This window comes from Equus quagga, chromosome 2 (genome assembly GCF_021613505.1).
Source record: "Equus quagga isolate Etosha38 chromosome 2, UCLA_HA_Equagga_1.0, whole genome shotgun sequence".
Taxonomy (NCBI): domain Eukaryota; kingdom Metazoa; phylum Chordata; class Mammalia; order Perissodactyla; family Equidae; genus Equus; species Equus quagga.
The window spans coordinates 109732110-109753396 of NC_060268.1; the positions used below are offsets into that span (position 1 = coordinate 109732110).

Genomic DNA, 21287 nt, shown 5'->3' on the forward strand with positions numbered 1-21287 from the left:
TGCCGAGAAGCAGAACGTGCGAACTTAACCTCTGCGCCACCGGGCAGGTCCCCATTACATGGTCCTTAATGGTCTCTGGATATGGTGATATTTTCAGTCTTGGTTACTCTGAGCAGAAAAATCAAGACTTGATTCAGTCCCAGCAGATCTGGGATTTGCCCTGAAGTGCTGATGGGAGGCCTCAGTTCAGGGGCCTAGACACAACATTTGCTTTCTGATCCTTGGAATAAGCATTTCCTTCCTTCATTGTGTCTTCTTGAATAGTCATGGCTGAGCATTTGCATATTGAAATACATATTATTATAAATTTCTTTCATTTCATAGAAACGAGCATTTTGTCGACTTTAAAATCCTATATGGGTGGGTAATGTTATCTATGAATTAGGTTTCAGAAGATTTTGGGGGCAGTAATAAAGGGAGCTTTGGGTCTGATGTGGTGGAGAACCGCTGGTCTAGACTAAAGGAATTGCCTTGTCCTTTATTAATGCTTATATTGGTATTGATTGGAACATGACTTCAACTAGTAAAGATTATACCAATATCTTAGAATCTCTAAATCAGGAAAAACAGATTACACCATGTGTATTTTTTATTAAGCTAATTCAGATCTCTTACCAAGAAGTCATATATACTTCTTCCTTTTTGAGAAATTCACTGGAGTCTTTTTTTTAAAAAAAATATTTTATTTTTCCTTTTTCTCTCCTAAGCCCTCAAATACGTAGATGTTTATTTTTAGTTGTAGGTCCTTCTAGTTGGGACATGTGGGACGCCACCTCAGCATGGCCTGATGAGCAGTGGCATGTCTGCACTCAGGGTCTGAACTGGTGAAACCCTGGGCCGCCGAAGCAGAGCGTGCAAACTTAACCACTTGGCCACAGAGCCGGCCTAATGCTTTTTTTTTCTTTTGGTAAGGAAGATTGGCCCTGATGACTTTTGCTGTGGTAGGCATGCCACATATTAAAGTAGAGGAAGATGGGCACGGATGTTAGCTCAGGGCCAGGCTTCCTCAGCAAAAAGAGGAGGACTGGCTGTAGTTAGCTCAGGGCTAATCTTCCTCAAAAAAAAAATAATAATAATATGAATCAGAAGTTGTCATATTATAGCAGAACTAGGATTCCCATCTCTTCAGAAGCATGTTAATAGCAAATGGCTGATAGTGTGTTAGATATATAAGAATGTAGTTATGCACTTTGGCACATAAATCTTTTAAAAGTTACCTGGCTATCCTTTGTACTGGAAGCAAAGGATATCGGGGTATATTGAGTGGGATGCTTGCTGAGCTCAGCGTCTGGGGTCTCCCAGCATCCCGGGTGGGTAGGGTGATACTCTGCTGTGGGGGTTAGGTCTTGACTCTCGGCAACAAAACTTTAGAATAGACAGTGTGGTTTTCAAGGCCCAGCTCATGGCATACATTCTTCACAGTGGATTTTTCCTCCCACCAGTTCAGTTCATGTTAATCTCACGAGACTCCAGTTTGGAGTAGAATGACATTTGCAAGGGGCTAACCTCCATTTTAACAGTGACCTTAAAGAAGAATATAGCCTTAACCCAGGGAATAAACATTTTTACAGTTAGCTTGCAGTGTTTCTGTATTTTATCATGTTTGTTCCTTATTCTGATTCTTTGAGGTGGTTATGACAGGTGTTATTAATATCTTTCAGGATGACCAGATGTGGTAATGGGTTATGAATATAGCATGAAAAACTGGAGTTGAGCTAAAATCCTGGCTGTGGACTCCTCTTCATTGTAGGTCTCTAAAAATAGGGTAGATATTTTTTCTTCTTGAATAGTTGGTGTGACACTGTCAGAAGAGGATTAGGGAGTGGACCAGACCAGCTCATAAAGCCCCTCTAAACGTGAGTTTTGATAATTCATGTCACTCTTTAGTTTCATTCTGATCTTTCCTCTTATTATAACCTAAGGTAAATATGGCAATCTCCTGAGCTATTATGATAATTAAAATTTGTGACACTATCAATTAATAGTAGTTGACAAGTTTATCCCAGATTCATGGCTGTGAAGCAGTCATCAGTGTCTTTCCCAGGTGTTTCTGTTCTCCGTCTCGTCTTTTGAGGAGTTGAGAGGCTCAGTTAGGGGTCATCAACCTTGAAGTTCTCTCGACCTTGTCCCTGGAGAGCAGAGTGAGTGCCAGTTTTTTTCTTTCAACCTCAACTAGAGAGTATACTCTAAACAGAGCTGTGTGGGTCAGTATTCCACCACTCAGCTTTTATTTAAAGTGTTCTCTTTCCAAGCAATTATATGATTTCTCTTTTCCGGTAAGGAAGAAAGCGTACAGTGTGACTTTTCTTCTCTACTAGTGAATGGAATCTAACTTTAGTGCTTGGCATCAGAGGGGACATACTGTCTAGACTGTGTCCATAATACTAAATAACTTAAAAAATGGAAGTCCCTTGGGCTAGCCCCAGTGGCCTAGTGGTTGAGTTTGGCGCACTCCACTTCAGCGGCCTCGGTTTGGTTCCCAGGCATGGACCTACACCACTCGTCTGTCAGCGGCCATGCTGTGGTGGCAGCTCATATACAAAAAGAGGAAGATTGGCAACGGATGTTAGCTCAGGCAAATCTTCCTCAGGGGGAGAAAAAAAAGGAAGTCCCTTGATTTACTCATCCTGTGTGTGTCATCATATTGTTGTAAAGTGTCTTGAGGTTCTTGAATGAGCGTTAACGGATCAGTATAAAATGTCCTTTTGGTATGGTGTAAAGTGTTAGAGAAATTTTTTTTTTTTTAAATCACTAAATGTGCTGATAGTGTACAGGCAAGGCATGTCTCTGCAAGCTGAAGAGAGAGATTTCATTTTTGAAAGCCTCCCACAAATCAGGGCAAAATAAAAATTGTGTCGCTCAGAAGCAGTCTGCAAAAAGACGCTTATCTACTGGGCTGTTTTTCTGTGGGGAAAATGAGTTACCAAGTCAATTCTTTAGCTATTACAGCAATGTACAGTGAATGAAAGTGAACATTCCTCCTCTCATGATGAACTGAAAAGGCTCTACATGTGCCTGTAACTAACAGGGTATCAAGACGAACGACATTTATCAGAAACTCCTCAGAGACCCAGCCTTTCCCAGCACGTAGAGCCCCAACCAGAAAGATGCTTACTATGGGAGTTTGGAATCTGTTGGGGATCCTTTACCTTTGAGTAGTAGTGCCAGATTCAGCAAATAAAGATAAAAAATGCACAGTGAAATTTGGATTTCAGATAAACAGTAAATAATTTTTTAGTATAAGTATGGGACACACATGGGACATACTTATATTGAAGAATGATTGGCTAGTTCAGATTTAGCTGGGCATCCTGAATTCTGACAACCCTCCTGGGGATGTAGGGCAGCCTGAATCTCGATTACAGGGCTTCCTGAGAGTCTTCCATTTCTGCAAAGCCATGGTCAGGATTTTCTTTGCTAGCAGCATCTGTAATTGGTGGGCAGAGCAGGGAGGAACTTGAACAAGCCAAATGCTTACGAGAGAAATAAATTTGGACTCTCCTGCCGCCACTCCCTCCCCCCTCCCAAGTTTTTCTCTTTAGACAGAGTTCAGAATTTCAGTGTTTGAATGCAACATCTTGATATTAATCTAGAATCTCAGGGAGTCTATGTGAATTATTAGCTTCTCTCTGGAGATTTATTGTTATCGAGAGGCACTCATTCAGCCAGCATTTTTCATTATTTGCTGGGCTGTTTTGTTTTCTAAGAAACCTGCCAGGAATGTTTCAGAGGACACTGATCTTTGATGTTCTCCTTTGATCTGTAAAGGGCATGGCATCTACTTAGCAACTACCCAGCACCATTCCTAACTCCTTTCATCTGCCTGCAGCCAAACTACACAGCAACAAAGATCTCTCCTTGAATTGTTCATTACCACTGTTTTAAAAATTTAGGACAGAAGTGAAAACCATGGCATTTGTTTTGCGTTGTTGCCTTCTCATTTATTATAAATGTCCTAATTTTAAAATTTGCGCTCTCAAACTTATTTTTTTATTTAAATACATAATATTTTTATATCAATTGAGGTGTAATTTACATACAATAAAATGCATAGATTATAAACATACAATTGGATGAGTTTTGACAATCGCATCCACCTGTGAAATCCGTGTACCAATCTCAGGATATAGGATATTCTCCCCAGAGAATCCCCTCGTGTCCCTTCTCAGTCTCCCTCAAGGTTGGAGGCAGCCACTATTCTGATTTTTGTCACCGTAAATTAGTGTTGCCTCTTCTAGAACTTGCATAAATGGAATCGTACAGTGTGCGCCCTTGTGTGTGTGACTTCTTTTGTTCATCATGACGTCTGTGAGGATTCCTCCTTGCTGTCGCATGTAGCTCATTAGTAGTTCATCCCCTTTGTTGCTGAGTGGTATTCCATGAATGAATATGCCACAATTTGTTTAATCCATTTATCTGTTAATGGCCTTTGTTGGAGTTTTTTCCAGTTTTTGGCTAATATGAATATTCATGTAGGTTCTCTGTGTGGACATATGTCCTTATTCCTCCTGGGTAAATGTATAGAAGTGGCATTGCTGTATCACAGGGTAGGTGTGTGGTTAACTATATAAAAAATTACTCGATTGTTTTCCAGAGTACATTTTACTCTTTGACTAGCAACGTGTGAAAGTTCCAGTTGCTTCCTTCCCTTGCCAATCTTTGGTATTATTAGTCTTTTTAAACTAAATTTTTTAAATTTTATCGACTTTACATTGGATTATAGCATTATGTAAATTTCAGGTGTACCACATTATATTTCCACTTCTGTATAGACTGCATCATGTTCACCACCGAGTCTAGTTTTTAATCCGTTACCATACATATATGCCACTTTACCCCTTTCGCCCTCACTCCACCCTCTTCCCCTCTGGTAACCACCAATCTGTTCTTGTAACTATGTATTTGTTTGTTTCTTTATCTTCCAGATATGAGTGAAATGATACAGCGTTTGTCTTTCTCTGTCTTATTTTGCTTAGCATAATACCCTCAAGGTCCATCCATGTCGTTGCAAATGGCACTATTTCATCTTTTGTTATGGCTGAGTAGTATTCCATTGTGTGTGGAATACTATTGGATACACACATATACACATACACACACACATATATAAATACACACACATCTCACATCTTCTTTGTCTTGTGCCCTTGATGGGCACAGTCTGTGGTCACTGTCCTCTCACTCTCTGGAACTCACCCCATCAGGCTTTTGCCTACTGTTCCCCCACAGCTGCTCCCACCAAGTTACCTTCCGTTTGCTAGATTCGCTGGCCAGCCTCAGCTGTCACCTTCCAGGCCTTCATAGCACTGGATACAATTGTGGCTTCTAGGACCACAGTCTCTGGGGTTCTAATGACCTCCAGGCCACTTCTTGCCTGTGGCATCACTTCTGACTTTTTCGGATCACAAGTTCTTTCACCATCTGGTCATCTCTATAGACCCACTTCCCAGAAAAAACTTTATCTGTTTATATTGACAAAATTTATCATCAATATTAGTTTTCATCCTTTGTAATTACAGTGACTTCTAGAAAGGTTTAAGAGTTAAAGGTTGTAAGCTGAAATAGTATTTATAATAGAATTTTTGGAAATTCATATGTTTCGTCATTTATTCTCTAAAGTGATCAGATAACATTAACATTTACAACTGTTTTATAGGTGATACTTAGATTTCCCTGAAAATAAGGTATCGTTGCTATGATGTAATGCTGAAATTCAATGGGTCTAAAGACCTATTTTGAATCTCTTGGAAAGCCTGACAGAGTGGTCATTACATACAGCAATATAATTAATATTTCCATTAAATCCTGCTGGAGATCATTACTAAAAATTGCTATAGAACCTGAATATAGATTGTGGTAAAATACCCTATATTTCTGTAGAACTCTTCCCACGTGGCTATTTCAGCTCCATAGTTAAGCTGCTAAACTGTATTTAGTTCAGGTTTAAGTTATCGTTTAAAAGATATTGTGCATAATTCTGTTAACCCCAAATGTTTTCATTTCTTTCTGTCCTTATTTAAACTTTGTCTGTCTATAAATAGAATTGCTCTGTAGTTATGTCGTGTACAGTCTGTTTCAACTTTTAGAAATCTCAACATTATTTTGTGAGTAATCTTATTAAGTGTTATAGCTAGAATTTTTTAATGAGTCATCTGTCTGGTTTACTCAATAGTTTATATCCACTGGGCATTTTAATGATTTCCAAACTATTATACAGAATCTTTGTAAAATGGAATTTTGTTTTTGTTTCAAAATTATTGCCTGCCAACAGATTCTCAGGAGCATGATTACACAATCAAAAACAAAGCTGACCTTGCAGTCTTTGAGGTGTTATGATTTTTTCTTTATTTTCTGCCAGTTTTGTTGAAAATAGTTTCGTTATTTGAATTTGCATTTCTTAATCATTGGCAAAGTAAAACTTTCCCCCAGGGATTTAATATTTTTGTTTCCTCTTATGCGAATTATCTGTTCCATATTTCTTGTCTGTTTACCTATTGGGATTTTATGCACTTGCATAAGCTCACAACCCTTTATGATCAATCATATTGATTATACATTTTTTTTAGTATATTATTTTCCCTTTTATGCTGATTTTGATTTTTCAGCATACAGAAAATTTTGAAAACCTTCAGAACATTGCCTTTATGGCCATTTCTTGGATGATATTTTTTCTTTCTTTTTAAATGTATTGATTGCTTCTATTTGCCTCTATGTTTGTAAACAAATTTGTAAATGCAGATGTTTTATGTTTGTGGCAGACTGACAGTTTAGAAAGGAGTTTTGCATGTGTCACCTTATTTAAATGTCCCCGTGGATGATTATTTCCCTCCTTTTCCAGGCACCCAACAGGAGGATCCTTTATTCGTCCAAACAAAGTGAATTTTGGAGTAGACTTTCTTACTGCACTTAAGAACCGTTACGTGTTAGAAGATGGACCAGAGGAAGACGGCAAAGAGCAAATTGTTACAATTGGAAATAGAACTGTGCAAACTGTTGGTTTTGACTCTGTTATAAAACGGCAAAGGTAAGTGGAATGGATAATGGTGGGGCTGGCTTTCACAGTTTCATCAAGGCGCAGGGTTTAAGTTCACCTCACTGTATGTTGACACCCAGAACTTTGCTCCCAAACTGCTCTATCCTTTCTGCGCAAACAGCAAACTGAAATCAGAGGCATCTGGGGATCGAGTGTTCAGGGAAATTAAAATCCTTTTGTTAGCACAGGGATGTTGGACTTTTCTAGATTGGTATTAAAACATTGATTTGCCCGTTATTAGTATTTATACCATACTATCTTGTATGACCGATTATTAAGTAACTAAAGTTGACAGTTTGGTCCTTTTCTATTTCATGGTGACATTTCTCGCTGGATGATAAGTCAGAAATGGAGACAGAGGTCTGAGTTGTTACCTGTGCCCTAGCACACGGCACCATCTAGTGCCGAGTCGTTCCCATCTCGGGCTGTGCACGCTTACCACCTGGAGCACCTTTGAAACATGCAGAATCCTGGTTCCACACCTACTGAATCAGAATACCGTGGGCTCTTGCTTTTAAGAAGTATCCCAAATTAGTATGTAGCGGTCTGAGGGGCACTAATAATGCATTTTACAACTGCTGAGTCCGAATGTTCTCTGTTCCCTGAAACTCTCTGTACACGGTAATTGTGCAGAGGCTCCCTGCTCGTTCTGATGAACTGAATCAGAGAGAGGGGAGCTGAAATCCACACAGAAGCACTCACAACGCCACGAGACCTCCCAGGTTACGCCGCTTTAGTGATGGTCAGTGCTGTGGTGGTTGACCCTGACTTGGATGACGCGTCCTAGTGGTGACCCCTGGTGGCCACCGTGGAGAGTAGATTTGAAGCCACTTGGCATAGGCCGGCAGTCTTCTCCTTTGTTTTTAAAATAAGAGAACTAAACTGTGGTTTGGTTCAAAGTAAATTTCTTTGCTATCTTTTTGTTGCTGTTGTTGTTATTAGGATTTAACATAGTACAAAAATTAAAATGCACATGGTGTATAATGTTGAAGAATAAATTCATTTTGTGATACTTCCGCTTTTTGGCATAGATGACCAGCATTAAAAAAAGGAAACTCGGGGCCGGCCTGGTGGCACAGCAGTTAAGATCACGTGTGCCTCTTCGGTTCACCAGTTTGGATCCCGGGTGCGGACATGGCACTGCTTGGCAAAACCATGCTGTGGTAGGCATCCCACATAGAAAGTGGAGGAAGATGGGCATGGATGTTAGCTCAGGGCCACTCTTCCTCAGCAAAAAGAGGAGGATTGGCAGTAGTTAGCTCAGGGCTAATCTTCCTCAAAAACAACAAAAAAAAGCGGTTTGGATCCTGGGTGTGGACATGGCACCGCTTGGCAAGCCATGCTGTGGTGGGTGTCCCACATATAAAGCAGAGGAAGATGGGCATGGATGTGAGCTCAGGGCCGGTCTTCCTCAGCAAAAGGGGGAGGATTGGCAGCAGATGTTAGCTCAGGGCTAATCTGCCTACAAAAAGAAGAAACTGGTGGGGCCTGCCCCTTGGCCTAGTGGTTAACTTCAGCAGGCCGGGTTTGGTTCCCAGGCACAGACCTACACCACTTGGTGGTGGCCATGCTGTGGTGGCATCCCATATACAAAATAGAGGACGACTGGCACAGATGTCAGCTCAGGGCAAATCTTCCTCAGGCAAAAATAGGATGATTGGCAACAGATGTTATCTCAGGGTGGATCATCCTCAGCACAACAAAGAAACGAACAAACAAACAGTACAACTCAGGATAAATCAAGATTTTAAAAAAAGCAACAACTTGACTGTTTATTAATCACAAAAGAATAGACATTCATTGTTGAGATTTTAGGAAATATAAATTGAACAAAAGAAAGTCACGACCAGTGCCACCACCAAGAGAGAACTATCCTGAATGGCTTTTGCTGTTTATCCTACTGATTTACGTGGATTTAGAAGAACTGTGCTTCATAGGGGTAGAGCTCTTTGCTTTATTTTTTCCACTGAAAATGCAAATATTTATATATCTTTTACCTTAAAAGAGGCGCTTTTTTCCCTTATTGGTTAATCTCTTTCAGAGAACACCAAGGGCTCTGTGAATATTAACAACAGATTTTGCAAACAGAATTGCAAACAGATATTCCTCCCCTACTTGATGAACAGCTGCATAACTCCTGGATTTTTCTGGTGAATGACCCTACTACCTGCGTATTATTGCGTTCAGTAATTAGCTAGTGTCTTTCTTGGAAAAGACCCAATGTTAGAGTCAGTCAAGCTGGGTTCTGACACAACTTAGAGCTAGTTACCTGTCGTTTCTAAGCCTGTTTCCTCATTTACAAAGTAATACCTAAGCTGTTAGACCTGTTGTAACAAGTGAGATCCCGCAGTGCCTGGTAGTCATCATTGTTAGCGATGGAAACCTCTGCTTTAGGCCATTGTATTATCTCCTTAATAATATCCAGCTGACCAGCTTTGAGTTTATACCACTGAGAGAAGACTTAGAATAAAGGAATCAAAAACAAATAAAAATCATTATGTATGATTGCTCTTGAAGCAGGCTGAGCTCTGGAGTGGTGTCTGTACTGAGACCTGAGTCCCTAAACTTTGTAGCAGGGTTTCCCCTGGCACTGCAGAGAACTTGCTGGGGCACACAGGAGATTTTAACCGTTAGAGGGAAACAGTGACATCTGTGGGACACGGCGTGCACTGCCAGTCTGAAGTAGTTCACAGTTTCACAATCTTCTCGCAGGCCCTTTCGATGGTGTCCTCTCCCTCCCGAGCTGGGTTTGTGGTGATTGCTGTGATAAAAAGCAAGTATCTCCTGAAAACCATGGCACGGGACATGGAGGTGGTGGTGTCCATCTGATTCCAGGGTTTGGGAAGGTGTGCAGTGCCCCCCAGACACTAAGTCGAGGGGACGTAAATGACTGTTAAGGTATTCACTAAATGGAACTGTGAGGTGTTTCTTTTGGCACTGTGAAAAAGTTGCTGAAACACCCAGCGCCCTGGGAACTGAGAGGTTTGGGAGCCTCTGCCCTAGAACTTTGAGCTGCCTTTCCCCTTAGTCTCTGATGATTGTGACAGCTGGTGCCCTGCATTTTGACCTTAGTGTTTCCCCCAAGATTGTCAGTTTTATGTTTATTTTTATGAGTACTTATAAAATAACTTACTGTATGTCAGGCAGTATTCTGAGAGTTTCACAAATACTAACTCACTAAATTATCATAGCATTTGACACAATTGTAAAATACACACAACACAAAATTTACTATCTTAACCATTTTTAAGTGTGCAGTTCAGTAGCATTAACTACATTCACATTATTCCGCAACCGTCACCGCCATCCATCTCCAGAACCTTTCCATCTTCCCAAACTGAAATTCTGTAGCCATTAAACAGATCTTTATTACCCTCTCTCCCCAGCCCTTGGCAACCAACATTCTACTTTCTGTCTCTATGAAGTTCACTCCTCGAGGTACCTTGTATAAGTGGAATCATACAGTATTTGTTCTTTTGAGACTGGCTTATTTCACTTAGCATAATGTCTTCAAGGTTCGCCCATGTTGTAACATGTGTCAGAATTTCCTTTTTAAGGCTGAATAATATTCCATTTTATGTATATACCAAATTTTGTTTTTCCATTCTTCTGTCAATGGACCCTTGGGTTGCTTCCACCCTTTGGCTGCTGTGAGTAATGCTGCTATGAAGATGGGTGTATATCATAGCATTTTAAAGATGTGGAATCTGAGGCACAGAGATATTGACTCACCCAAGGCCAAAGGAGGTGGGGGAACTGGGATTTGAACCAAGGCAGTCTGGCTCCAAATTCTGTGTTCTAGACACTCTTTAGGCGATGTAAGACGTGGGCTCTTTTCTTTCTTTTTTTTTTTTGAGGAAGATTAGCCCCGAACTAACATCTGCTGCCAATCCTCCTCTTTTTGCTGAGGAAGACTGGCCCTGAGCCAACATCCATGCCCATCTTCCTCTACTTTATATGTGGGACACCTACCACAGCATGGCTTGGCAAGCGGTGCCATATCCGCACCTGGGATCTGGGCCGCCAAAGTGGAACATGTACACTTAACGGCTGTGCCACCAGGCTGGCCCCTGGGCTCTTTTAATGAATAGAAAACATAGATTCTTAACACTTAAAAAGTGGCTTCTGAGAGTATCTGTTGAAGCTGGAGATGCGCGCTCTCTAGGCTGTGTCCCTAGAGAGACTTTCACAAGCGAGGCGGGAAGTAGACCATAGTTTACTCCCGCACTGTGGGGAGTAATCGACATGTCAACAGAGCAGTAAATAAATTCATTGTGCTCTACTCATATAGTAAAAAACCAGAAGATGTGAAAGTGAATGTTCTAGAATAGAGTACACGTGTCACTATGGCTGAGTCTCACTGCTGACCAGTATATTCTTGAGGAAAATAGTAAGTTGCAGGAGGATATATACAGTAGGATGCCATTTATATCAAGTTTGATAATATACAAAAATATTGTGGTTGTTTAGGGATATGGACGTATATAGTGAAGCTATTAAATGCTTAAGATTCAATAAACACCAAACGTGAGTATTCTGGTCACTGTGGGAGTAGAGGAGGGGATGTGTTGTGGAAAGGGACACGAAGGGCTTCAGTTATATTTGTAATGTTTGTAATGCTTGCTTTCTTTTATTTTTCTTTTTTTGGTCATGCTTTGTTTCTTAAGTTGGGTGGTGGATACTGATATTTGTTATTTTTGGTACCTTTTTATATTTCTGAAGTGCTTTTTAATTTTTTAAAGGGCCAGTGAATAGCATACATGTTATGTATACATGTGAACTATGTGTTTTTCGTGCAGTCAGCTGAACAAGTTGGAAGACATTTCTCTGAGGAACTGTGCAGTAAACGGCGCTGGTGACAAAGGAGGAATTGCCAGAGCGTGTCCTCGTATCCTTTTCAGTGATAACTCCTTACTGGGATCCGACTTCGGATTTGACACCTTGTGCCAGACACTGCTCGTGTCCCACCCAATGTCCGTCCTCTCTGACTTTCTTTCTAACTCAGTTTCACCTGGGGCAGTCACTTTGCTTTCAGCTGAGGTTCTGTGACTTACCCTGGCCAATGAGATGTAAACTGGAAGTTTCTGGATGGGGCTCCTTAAAAGGGGGCAGCCCTGGCCGGTGTCTGCCTTCAGCCTGTAGGGGAGGAGGACATTTCCTCTTCCCATATGTGGGTTCTTCTGGCCGGAGAATGAATTAAATTCACATGAGACAGAATAGCAAGAGAAAATTAAACAAAGCTTTATGAGGAACCATGGCCCGGGGCCTTTCTTCCTGAAGGAAGAAAGGGCACCAAAGAAGTGGGGTGCACATAGTGGTTATATACCCCCAAACGGGGTGTTTCACATGGGATTGAAATGTCCCTTTTACAATAGTCACGAGGCCGCTCTGCCAGCACAGCGCTTGATGGAAACGACAGATAGGTCTGCTGTCCCAGTGAACGCCACGGGGTGGCAGGTGTGTTGCCTCAGGCTGGGGGGGGGGGTGGTCACAGATGAGCGCCGCAATCGGTTCCCAGCCTAAAGAAAGATGCTTAATCTTTAAGGAGACGCCAACGTTGGGAGGGGGAGAGAAGTCAGTTACTGGAGGTTACCAGAGAAGCACAATAAAATGCAGATTTAAGACTTTGCCTTTGGTATTGATTAAGAGTTTTTGGAGAGAACGTCATCTCCTTTCTTCTTCCTGGTACAGAGAGGGAGGCACCTTTTACAGATAGAGATTTACCTTACAAATGTAAATGTGTCCTAACAAAGGGCAAGTTCCATTCCTCAGAGCCTTCTTTCCTGTCCCAGTTTATCAAAAGCAATCAGCCTCAAATAATCCTGATGCCAAAGAGACATATCTTGGGGTGGCCAATTCCAGGTCCCCACAGGCCCATCGCCTTTACCCCCCTCTCTGCCTTGAGTGCAGGCAGAAGGCCCAGGGATCTGCAGCCATCTTGGATAAGAAAGCCAGCAAATGTGGATCCGGAGAGCAGAGAAGGAGCCAGCATCCTTGATGGTGTCCTGGGGCTGCTGCGCCCCCGGGACAGCCTCCCTGGGAGTGAAAAAATAAGCCCTTTCCTTTACTAAGGTTCCTGTTTCATGCAGCTGAATGCGGTTTTGTAATAATACCTCAAACCAGGCTTTTCCAAAGTTCATAATCTCTTCCTCCTCCTTCTAAGGGTTTTTGTCTTGTGGGTGTGTGTGTCTGTATTTTTTTGTTTTTTGTTTTTTGTGGGTTTTTTTTGCTGTATATTGCTTTTATGCCCAAAACTAAAAATATAGGAGATAAGTTTTAAAAAATTCCCAGTGGCAAATCAAATAGACTTTCTCTAACTTTAAAAGGTCGTCTCCCAGTTCTTTGACTCTGCCTAATCTCTACATAATAATTTATGCAAAAGATAGCGGCTTATAATCAGTTTTCTGAGTGAAGAACTGGCCGATGAGCAGCTCTCTTTCACAAAATATTTCTCACTACCCCAACAGTACATACTTTGTGGTGACGGAGATGAGAGCAGAGCTCCCCAGCCAGCGTGTCTGAGGTGTTGGTCCCCTCCGCTTCAGGGGTCTCTTGGGACCCTGGCGCTGGGGCCTTTCGGCTGGTGGTCTCTGCCGGGAGCAGCCCCTCTGTGGCTCCAGGGCTGGAAACGTGGGCATTTCCTCTGTAGCTGAGGCGTGGAGTTGGGGACATTGAAGGGGGTGCTGAGCAGAGTTTGGTAAGGAGCAAAATGCCACAGAGGTGCCTGGAGCATCCTATAGTCTGCCTGGCCTAAATGACTTCAGAAGACTGGGAATTGGGCGGTTTAAGGCTAATTTTCAGCGTATCAGAAAAGTCAGTAGATGGGGCTAGAAGTGTAGACTGGCTCATGGGCGTTGTCGGCCGTGTGCTGGAGAATAGGCGCCTTGCTTTTTCCTGGGGAAAAACGTCCCCCAGGACTTGCAGGAATGAGGTCTCATGAGGCAATCAAGTCACGGGTGGGATTTGCAGACACGGTGACGATTGTCTTGCAGTTCCTGATCCAGTTCTTGCCCGGAGTGGAAGTGTTGCCCGTGTGTTTATTAACCCAGTCGCCCTTTGGGCCGGGCCCCTCTGAGGTCGTCCGCTCTCGGCGTTGCAGGCAGCGGGGGTGCTGGGCCCTGAGCGTGGGAGTCGGGGGGGCTCCTGGGGGAGCCCTTGTGCACAGGGCAGGAGCGGCCAGCGCTGGAGCTCCGGGGGCCCCGTGCACGTGCGCAGAGGGGAGGCGAATAACAGCTTAGATGGTTTAGAGCTGATTTCAGGACGTAGAGCGTCTGTGCTCTATACAGACTCGTAGAAATACGGTTCTAGTCTACGCGATGGCGAGTGTGAGCGAGTGAAGAATTAGAGGACTTAAACCCTTTTAACTGAGCTAACGGCCGAGTTAGCAGGGCCCCTGGAAATGAGGGGGGGCAGGAGGTTGGCTGTGAGCGTGGGAAGCCCCCAGCCCAGCGCTGGCAGCAAGAGCGACCTCGGCCGTGGTGGCGGGGGGAGCGGGCAGCGCTGCGGGGCCGCGGAGGAAGCGTGTACGGCTCTCAGCCCGCTGCTCCGGCGGCGCTCAGGCCCAGGCCCGCGCGCGGGCGCCGCCGGTGGTGGCCGCGGGGACGGCTCCCGCGCCTGCTGTCCCGTTGGCCTGTGCTGTGACTTTTCTCCCTTCCCTTTGCTGCGACACCTTTGGGCCGTCGTTGTTCTGCTTACAGATTCTTGTAGCCAGGAGCCAGCTTTTCCTGCTGTTTCCGCCCCTGCGCTTCCCTCTGCAGTGCTGGGCCCTGTGGACTTGGAAGCATTCTGCGCCTCGGCGTCTCATGGTTATGGGACAGGATTCTGTCCCCGTATCCCTGGCATTACTTTCAGTTCACTCCCTGTGCCCGTGTTCTTCTAAAGTCTCCTTTAGGTTGAGACTCAGCAGGCTTTTCCTTAAAGAGCCAGAGAATGAATACTTCCGGCCTGCGGTCAACAGGCAAATTCAAGGTTATTATGTAGATACTTGTGTTATCACCTAAAATGTAACCATTTAAAAATGTAAAACCATTCTTAGCAACCAGGCAGCCGGCTGGAGTCAGGCGCCGTCGACGTTTACAGGCCGGGTTGAGATTCGTCCCTTTCTGTGCATCTCTGGCTGCCTTCTTTCCCTTCTTCCTGATCTCCTTGGAGAGCTTGCTAATTGGTACCTGCCTAAAAATGTTTCCTTCCAACTAATTCTGTGGCTTGATGCCACTATTTTTATAAACAGCTACTTTCTCCATGTTTTTAGGCTTATACACTCCCTGTTGCGTTATGGGGTATAAGAAAATGGGTTTTGGATTGAGACTGACATGGGTTAAAATTCACACGTTAGTCTGTACAAAGCTGCACAGTTACCAAGTGCTCTGTGCCCCAGTTTTTTTCTTCCGTGGAAAAGGACAATAACACAGCACGCAGTGGAATGCCTGGGACCTGTTGGCGGCTACTGCTGCAGAGCCGTTGTTGTTACTGTTCCTCGGTCTTGGTTCTTTTCCCCCCCAGGGGTCACTCCTCCTCAGTCTGACCTTGGATCTCTGGGCTTCTCTATCTGCATTCTCTCCCTGGGAGACCATATCCCGGCGTGGTTAACCACCCTGCAGATGCTGGCGCTCCTACATGTACGTGTCAGCCCAGACCAAGGACTACCAAACTTGTCCCTCCATCTCTTTATTTGGTTCTTCTGTTTGGGTGTCTAATGGTACCTCAAATTTAACACATTTAGGACTTTAACAAGCAAGTCCCCTCCAACTTGCTCGTCCTATAGTCTTCCCTGTCTCAGTAAATGGCAGTTCCAGTGGCACAGGCCAAAAGCCTCAGAGTTATCCTTGACTCTTCTTTTTTCTCACGTCTCTCATCTAAATCCATTGGCAAATCCTACAGCTCCGCTTTCCCATAGGAGCCCAGATCTGACATTTCTCATCTGCTCTGGTGCTCCCAGTCTGGTCCAAGCCTAGATTGTCGCCGGAACCTCCGGACTCCTCTTTCTGCTTTTTCTTTCCCTGCAGTCTGTTGCTGAACACAGCAGCAGAGCGACTTGTAAAGACCTAGGTCAGATCACACCACTCAGCTCCAAACCCCCCAGTAGCCCCCACTTCAGGCAAGACTAGAAAAGACTCGGTAGTGGCCTGCAAGGCCCTTGTGATCTGGCCTGGCCCCTGCAACCTCTGTGACCTCGTTTCCAGGACCCATTTCCACCCCTCTGCCCAAGGCAGACTGGAGCCTGCTCTCTTGGTCACAGACCAAACCCGTTCCAACCTTAGGGCCTTTGCTTATGTCGTTGCCTCTGCCTGATGCTCCTCTCCAAGATGGCATTCCTTCATTTCCTTTCGTTCTCTACTCACATGCCGCCGTAAGAGAGACGGTGGTCTTCCGTGACCCCCATATGTCCACTACCCACGGACCCACTTTCCTGAGTGCCCTGCTCTGTTACTTTGAGCATGTGTTTGCATCTGGCTCACTACAGATGCACATGTTTATCGATCGTCTCCCCACTGAGACTGTTGTGTTTGCTGCTATACTCCTCGCCCCCAAGAATTCCCTGCAGAATAGATGAATGAACTGAATGATTTCCAAACATATCAGAGTAGTGTGTAAGGTTCTCCTTTAGCTGGTCCAGTCCGCTCCAAGCTTCTCTTCCGTCTCTCTGCCCAGGGGTTTTGCGAAGCTGTGCCCCCTCTTGATGGCTGTGCCACCACTCCCCTCTTTTTTTTTTTTTTCATTACATTTTAAGAATATTTACCCTTCGTCATTTGTTTTCTTTTTTTTTTTTTTCCACCACTCCCCTCTATCGTTCAGCTCAGGTGCCTTTCTCTTTCTGTCCTACATGTTTGCCTGGCTCTGAATTCCTGTGCCAGGGACAGTCTCCAGGAGACCCTCTGAATTCCAAGTCATTCTTGGCACTTTTGAACATTTTCCAAGCTAACCCCATTGTCTCTCCTGCAGATGCTGTAATCATTTGGGGATTCCCGTGGTGCAGAAAAGAATGGTGTGCCGCGGGAGAAGGTGTGTGTGCTGGATGTCAGGCTGGGGCTGCTGAGCAGCGCAAGGGCACAGCCTGTGGGTACACCTTAGGTGCTTAATAAATCAAAATTACCATCGCTGGTTTTTTTCTCTCTCTCTGTTGGATAATGCTGGAATGATTTAGCATTATGACATTTGGTTCTTATTTATTTCCTTGTAGATGTTTGTCTCAAGTTTGCAGTATGTGACAATGAACTTTTTAGTTTCTGAATGGACAGTTGGATGATTTAAAAAGCTAAAAGTTATATGTGCTCGTGAAAAAACTTTAAGCAGAGTAGAGGGTATAAAGTGGAAAGTTAAGGATCGCTTGCTCCAGGATCAAGAGGTGACTGCTGTTATGTCTTCCACGAATCTTTCTGTATTACTATTTCTTAACATGTGCTTTTAGATATTAGAAAGGTAGATTTGTCAAGAAACCTGTTATCATCATGGGATGACATTATAGATATTGCTGATCAGCTGAAAGACCTGGAAGTTCTTAATCTCAGGTATGAACTCTTGGTTGCCTGATTGTCACATAATAGGAAACTCCCCATCTCTTCTTGTTCCCTCACAGCATCTCTGGGAATGAGGAGGGGAAGACGGCTTAGTTGAATTTATCAAAGCTTAACTTATTCTGACTTTTTCCTTAACTTTAATATTGTTCTTTAATAATAATAATAATAATAATAATGCTCTTTAATATCCTTTGATTATTATAGTTTTTCCAACGGTAACATGCGATGATTCATTAATGGAGAATGTGTTCTCCTTTTGCTTGGGGGGTGCGGGTAGGTTGACACACTGAGCTGAAACGTCTTCTGATTTCTTGTCAGCCTGACCATAGAAGATGGGTCATCTGGGGGAGTTGATATCTAACTGGAGAGTAGGAGAGGGGATGTTAAAAGCACTCGTTCATGGGGCTGGCCCCGTGGCCGAGTGGTTAAGTTCGCGCGCTCCGCTGCAGGCGGCCCAGTGTTTCGTTGGTTCGAATCCTGGGCGCGGACATGGCACTGCTCATCAAACCACGCTGAGGCGGCGTCCCACATGCCACAACTAGAAGGACCCACAACGAAGAATATACAACTATGTACCGGGGAGCTTTGGGGAGAAAAAGGAAAAATAAAATCTTTAAAAAAAAAAAAAGCACTCGTTCATTCTGAAGCTTCTAGCATTTAATTGCTTTAGGAAAGAGTAGTTCTATTGGAATACTGTGTAATTCAGTTCTGATAAGGATTTTACAGTAATCTACATATTTTACTACTGTTGGTTTTCCAGGCCTTCTAGAATACTTTTTGATTTTAATCTCAGAAGCTAACTTTCCAAGGGCTCAGCCAGGTTTCCCCTTTCATACTTGAGCCAACTTTACATGTATACGTGTGTTGTATCTGGCTTGGGCTGGTTCAGGGCAGCAGGAAGTCAGGCCTAAATTAGTTGTGCCCCCAAATAGAGCACAGGGTGTGGTTTGACTGATGGTGTCTCCTCTTCTGGAAATAAGGGCTAACATGTTGTAATGGTATCAGTTCTTTCAAAATGACTGTCAAGATTGAGTGCTTTCTGAGATTAGGTTCTCGAGAGAATTTAAAGGGCAGCAGTGTCTTTCATCCATCCTGATAGCAAAAGGGCAGACTCTATTTGGAGAAGCAAAATTCTAGCCCCCGACCTGGCGTGTCCATAAGGCTCCTGAGAGTGGGACTGAATTTTGCAGCGTCTGGAACCACAGCTTGTGAAGCTGGAACCTGCCCTTACAAATGCCTGCGCCTTTCAATTTAGGAAACCCGCGGCCTCACCCAGCTGCCCTGACCCTGTGAAGACATTTTTGCATGTCAGATACCAAAAAGTTGTATACTGTAAATATTAAAAAAATTAGGTAGTCCTTAACTCACTTGTTTTTAATAGAATTTCATTTTAAGGTTGAAACAAAGCAAACTCCTCATATTAATCCCAAATTGTTTCCTTTGGGCCTACTGTATAGTAATAAGCATATTGTTTCTGCTTTTCTACACAGTGAAAATAAACTAGAATTCCCCTCTTGTTCAACATCTCTAATCGGAACATTTTCTGCACTGAAGGTGTTAGTCCTTAACCGCACAGGAATAACCTGGGCTGAGGTAATATTTCTTTGCTTTATTACCCAGTAATAAGCAATTTTAAATTCTTGGCTTAATTGGGAATTGAAGCACAGTTGTGGGTTCATTTTAATCATCCTATTATCCAAATAATAGGATTCCTTAAACTGCCTTAGGAGAGGAGGTACAGAATCACTCTAGTGAAGGGGCTTTTGTATCTAGGCATGCGTCTTCCCTCTCGGCTTGTTCTGATCTGCTCTGTGTCTCTCTGGACGCTGCCCCTCACAGTGGTGCCCAGTGCATGTGGGCTGGGCTCTTAGAAGCCTGCGAGTGGCAATTGAGCCTTTAGCTACCTGCGTTTTCCCGCAAGTGTTTTTAGGGCAGAGGCCAAGCAGCAGAAAGGTCCTCCCGTCCTTTTCCTGTTTGAAGTTTGGCTCCTAGAATCCGCTGTTCGCTGGCTACATTGTACACAGCTGGCTTCCAAAGTGGACTCGTGGGTCCTTGCCCCGGCACCAGCTGGAACACTATGTGGTACCGCTGTTTCCTGTCCGGGGTTAACTGACTTCACGCTCCCAGAATATTCCACTTTCAAACCAAGAGACGACCAGTGCGTCCCCAGCAAAGCTGTTCATTTGTGAAACGCCTCGAGGCACCTCCCTTAGGGATAAGTCGCCTTTAACTTGTGCCCTTAAAGTGGCCACAGCCACGTAACTTCTTTCCTAGGGCTCCTTCCTTGTGAGTTGCTCCCTCCCCAGGCTCAGATTTAGCATCAGAACAGAAAGGGCACGTAGAAATTCAGGTGGTGGAGACAGCAGTAAAGTTCAAGTGAGAAAATTTAGAAGTGGTTGTTGAGAAAGTTTGTCTGATTAGTATATTCTTCACCAACCCAGATTGGCACTGAGAATTGAAGAAAGGTGTTTAACATCAGTTTCCTTCCTTTGGTTACGCAGACTGTATCAAAGAATAGAACGTGCTAGGTCAGCACCTCCAGTTCCGCTGTGCAGGTGCCTTGGTACGTTCCGGGTCCACCTAAAGGGCGCATTGTGGTGCGAAAGCATACGCTCCCATATCATGAAAATGCAGCCCTTTAACATTTTAATTCTATCACCCATCCACTAGCTCCTGGCCTGAAATAAGGTCTGTAATGAAATGTCCACAAGGCACTTTATTTCTAAAACAGTAACTAAACTGAATTCATGTGGAGGTTATAGTAATAAACACACGGGAAGGGACAACCAGCAGAGGCCACTTCACCCTGACTCGAGTTTTCCTCCTAGGTGCTCCGGTGTGCCCCTGGGTGGCCCGTCCTCGAGGAGCTGTACCTTGGGTCTAACAATATTTGCATTTCAGAAAGGTAACAAGGGTTTCCTTAAATGCATCTGTCACCATTTAGTCGTTCTGAATAAACAAATGGTCTCAATTATACCTACTGTTAATTTTTAGAAGGATTTGCAAATAAGAATCAGAAAAATGCTTTTTATTCATTGCCTTCACAGATTAGAATGTCAGCTAAAACTTCATTAATTCATTCCAATTGAGGAAAACCCAATCAGAGTGAAAGCCTTGAATTAAATATTTTTGAAGACACGACTTTTATTAGTTTTACGTAAATATTTTTAACTTCTGTTTCTAAGTGGAAGTTCTGTAGGCTATGCTATAAGGACTAAATAATGCATTTTTAATTAGCATTATCTGTTTGAAGTCATAGCAAAGTATATATTAAAGCTTGTTCTCTTAAGCAAATTAAATATGTTGTCTCATCTTCCTCTTTTGTTGATTATCATTAAGTCACTATGTAAATAAACTTAAACTTGGGCAAATTTACAAGAAATTTTCAAAGGATTCAAATTAATGAGATTTTACTATACAGAATGACTTCATTTATTATATAGGCAAATGCAGGTTTTTTTAAATTAAACTTTTTATTTTGAGATAATTTCAGATTCACATGCAGTCATAAGAAATCATACCCAGAGATCACGTGGGGAAATCCCCGGGTCCCCCAGGGGTGACATCTTGCAAAGCCGTGGTGCAACATTGCAGCCAGGGGACTGACCTCGGTCCAGTCGAGGTTCTGTCACCACAAGGATCCCTTATGTTGCCTTTTTCTAGTCATATCCACTTGCCTTCTGCCCCCAGCTCCTCCTTAACACCAAATTCAGGCATTTTAAGGCCGTATCTTTGAA

General features: G+C 43.4%; 1 protein-coding gene across 2 annotated transcripts in view; it reads left to right on the forward strand.

Annotated features, from left to right (window-relative positions):
* The window catches only part of TBCE (tubulin folding cofactor E), a 68601-nt gene that overhangs the window by 38755 nt on the left and 8559 nt on the right, over positions 1-21287 (forward strand). For both annotated transcript variants that reach the window (XM_046652960.1, XM_046652959.1), the window contains 5 exons: positions 6839-7024; positions 11833-11921; positions 17442-17541; positions 19041-19143; positions 20379-20455. In XM_046652960.1, the coding sequence (XP_046508916.1) occupies positions 6839-7024; positions 11833-11921; positions 17442-17541; positions 19041-19143; positions 20379-20455 (555 nt within the window). The remainder of the gene's footprint in view (positions 1-6838; positions 7025-11832; positions 11922-17441; positions 17542-19040; positions 19144-20378; positions 20456-21287) is intronic.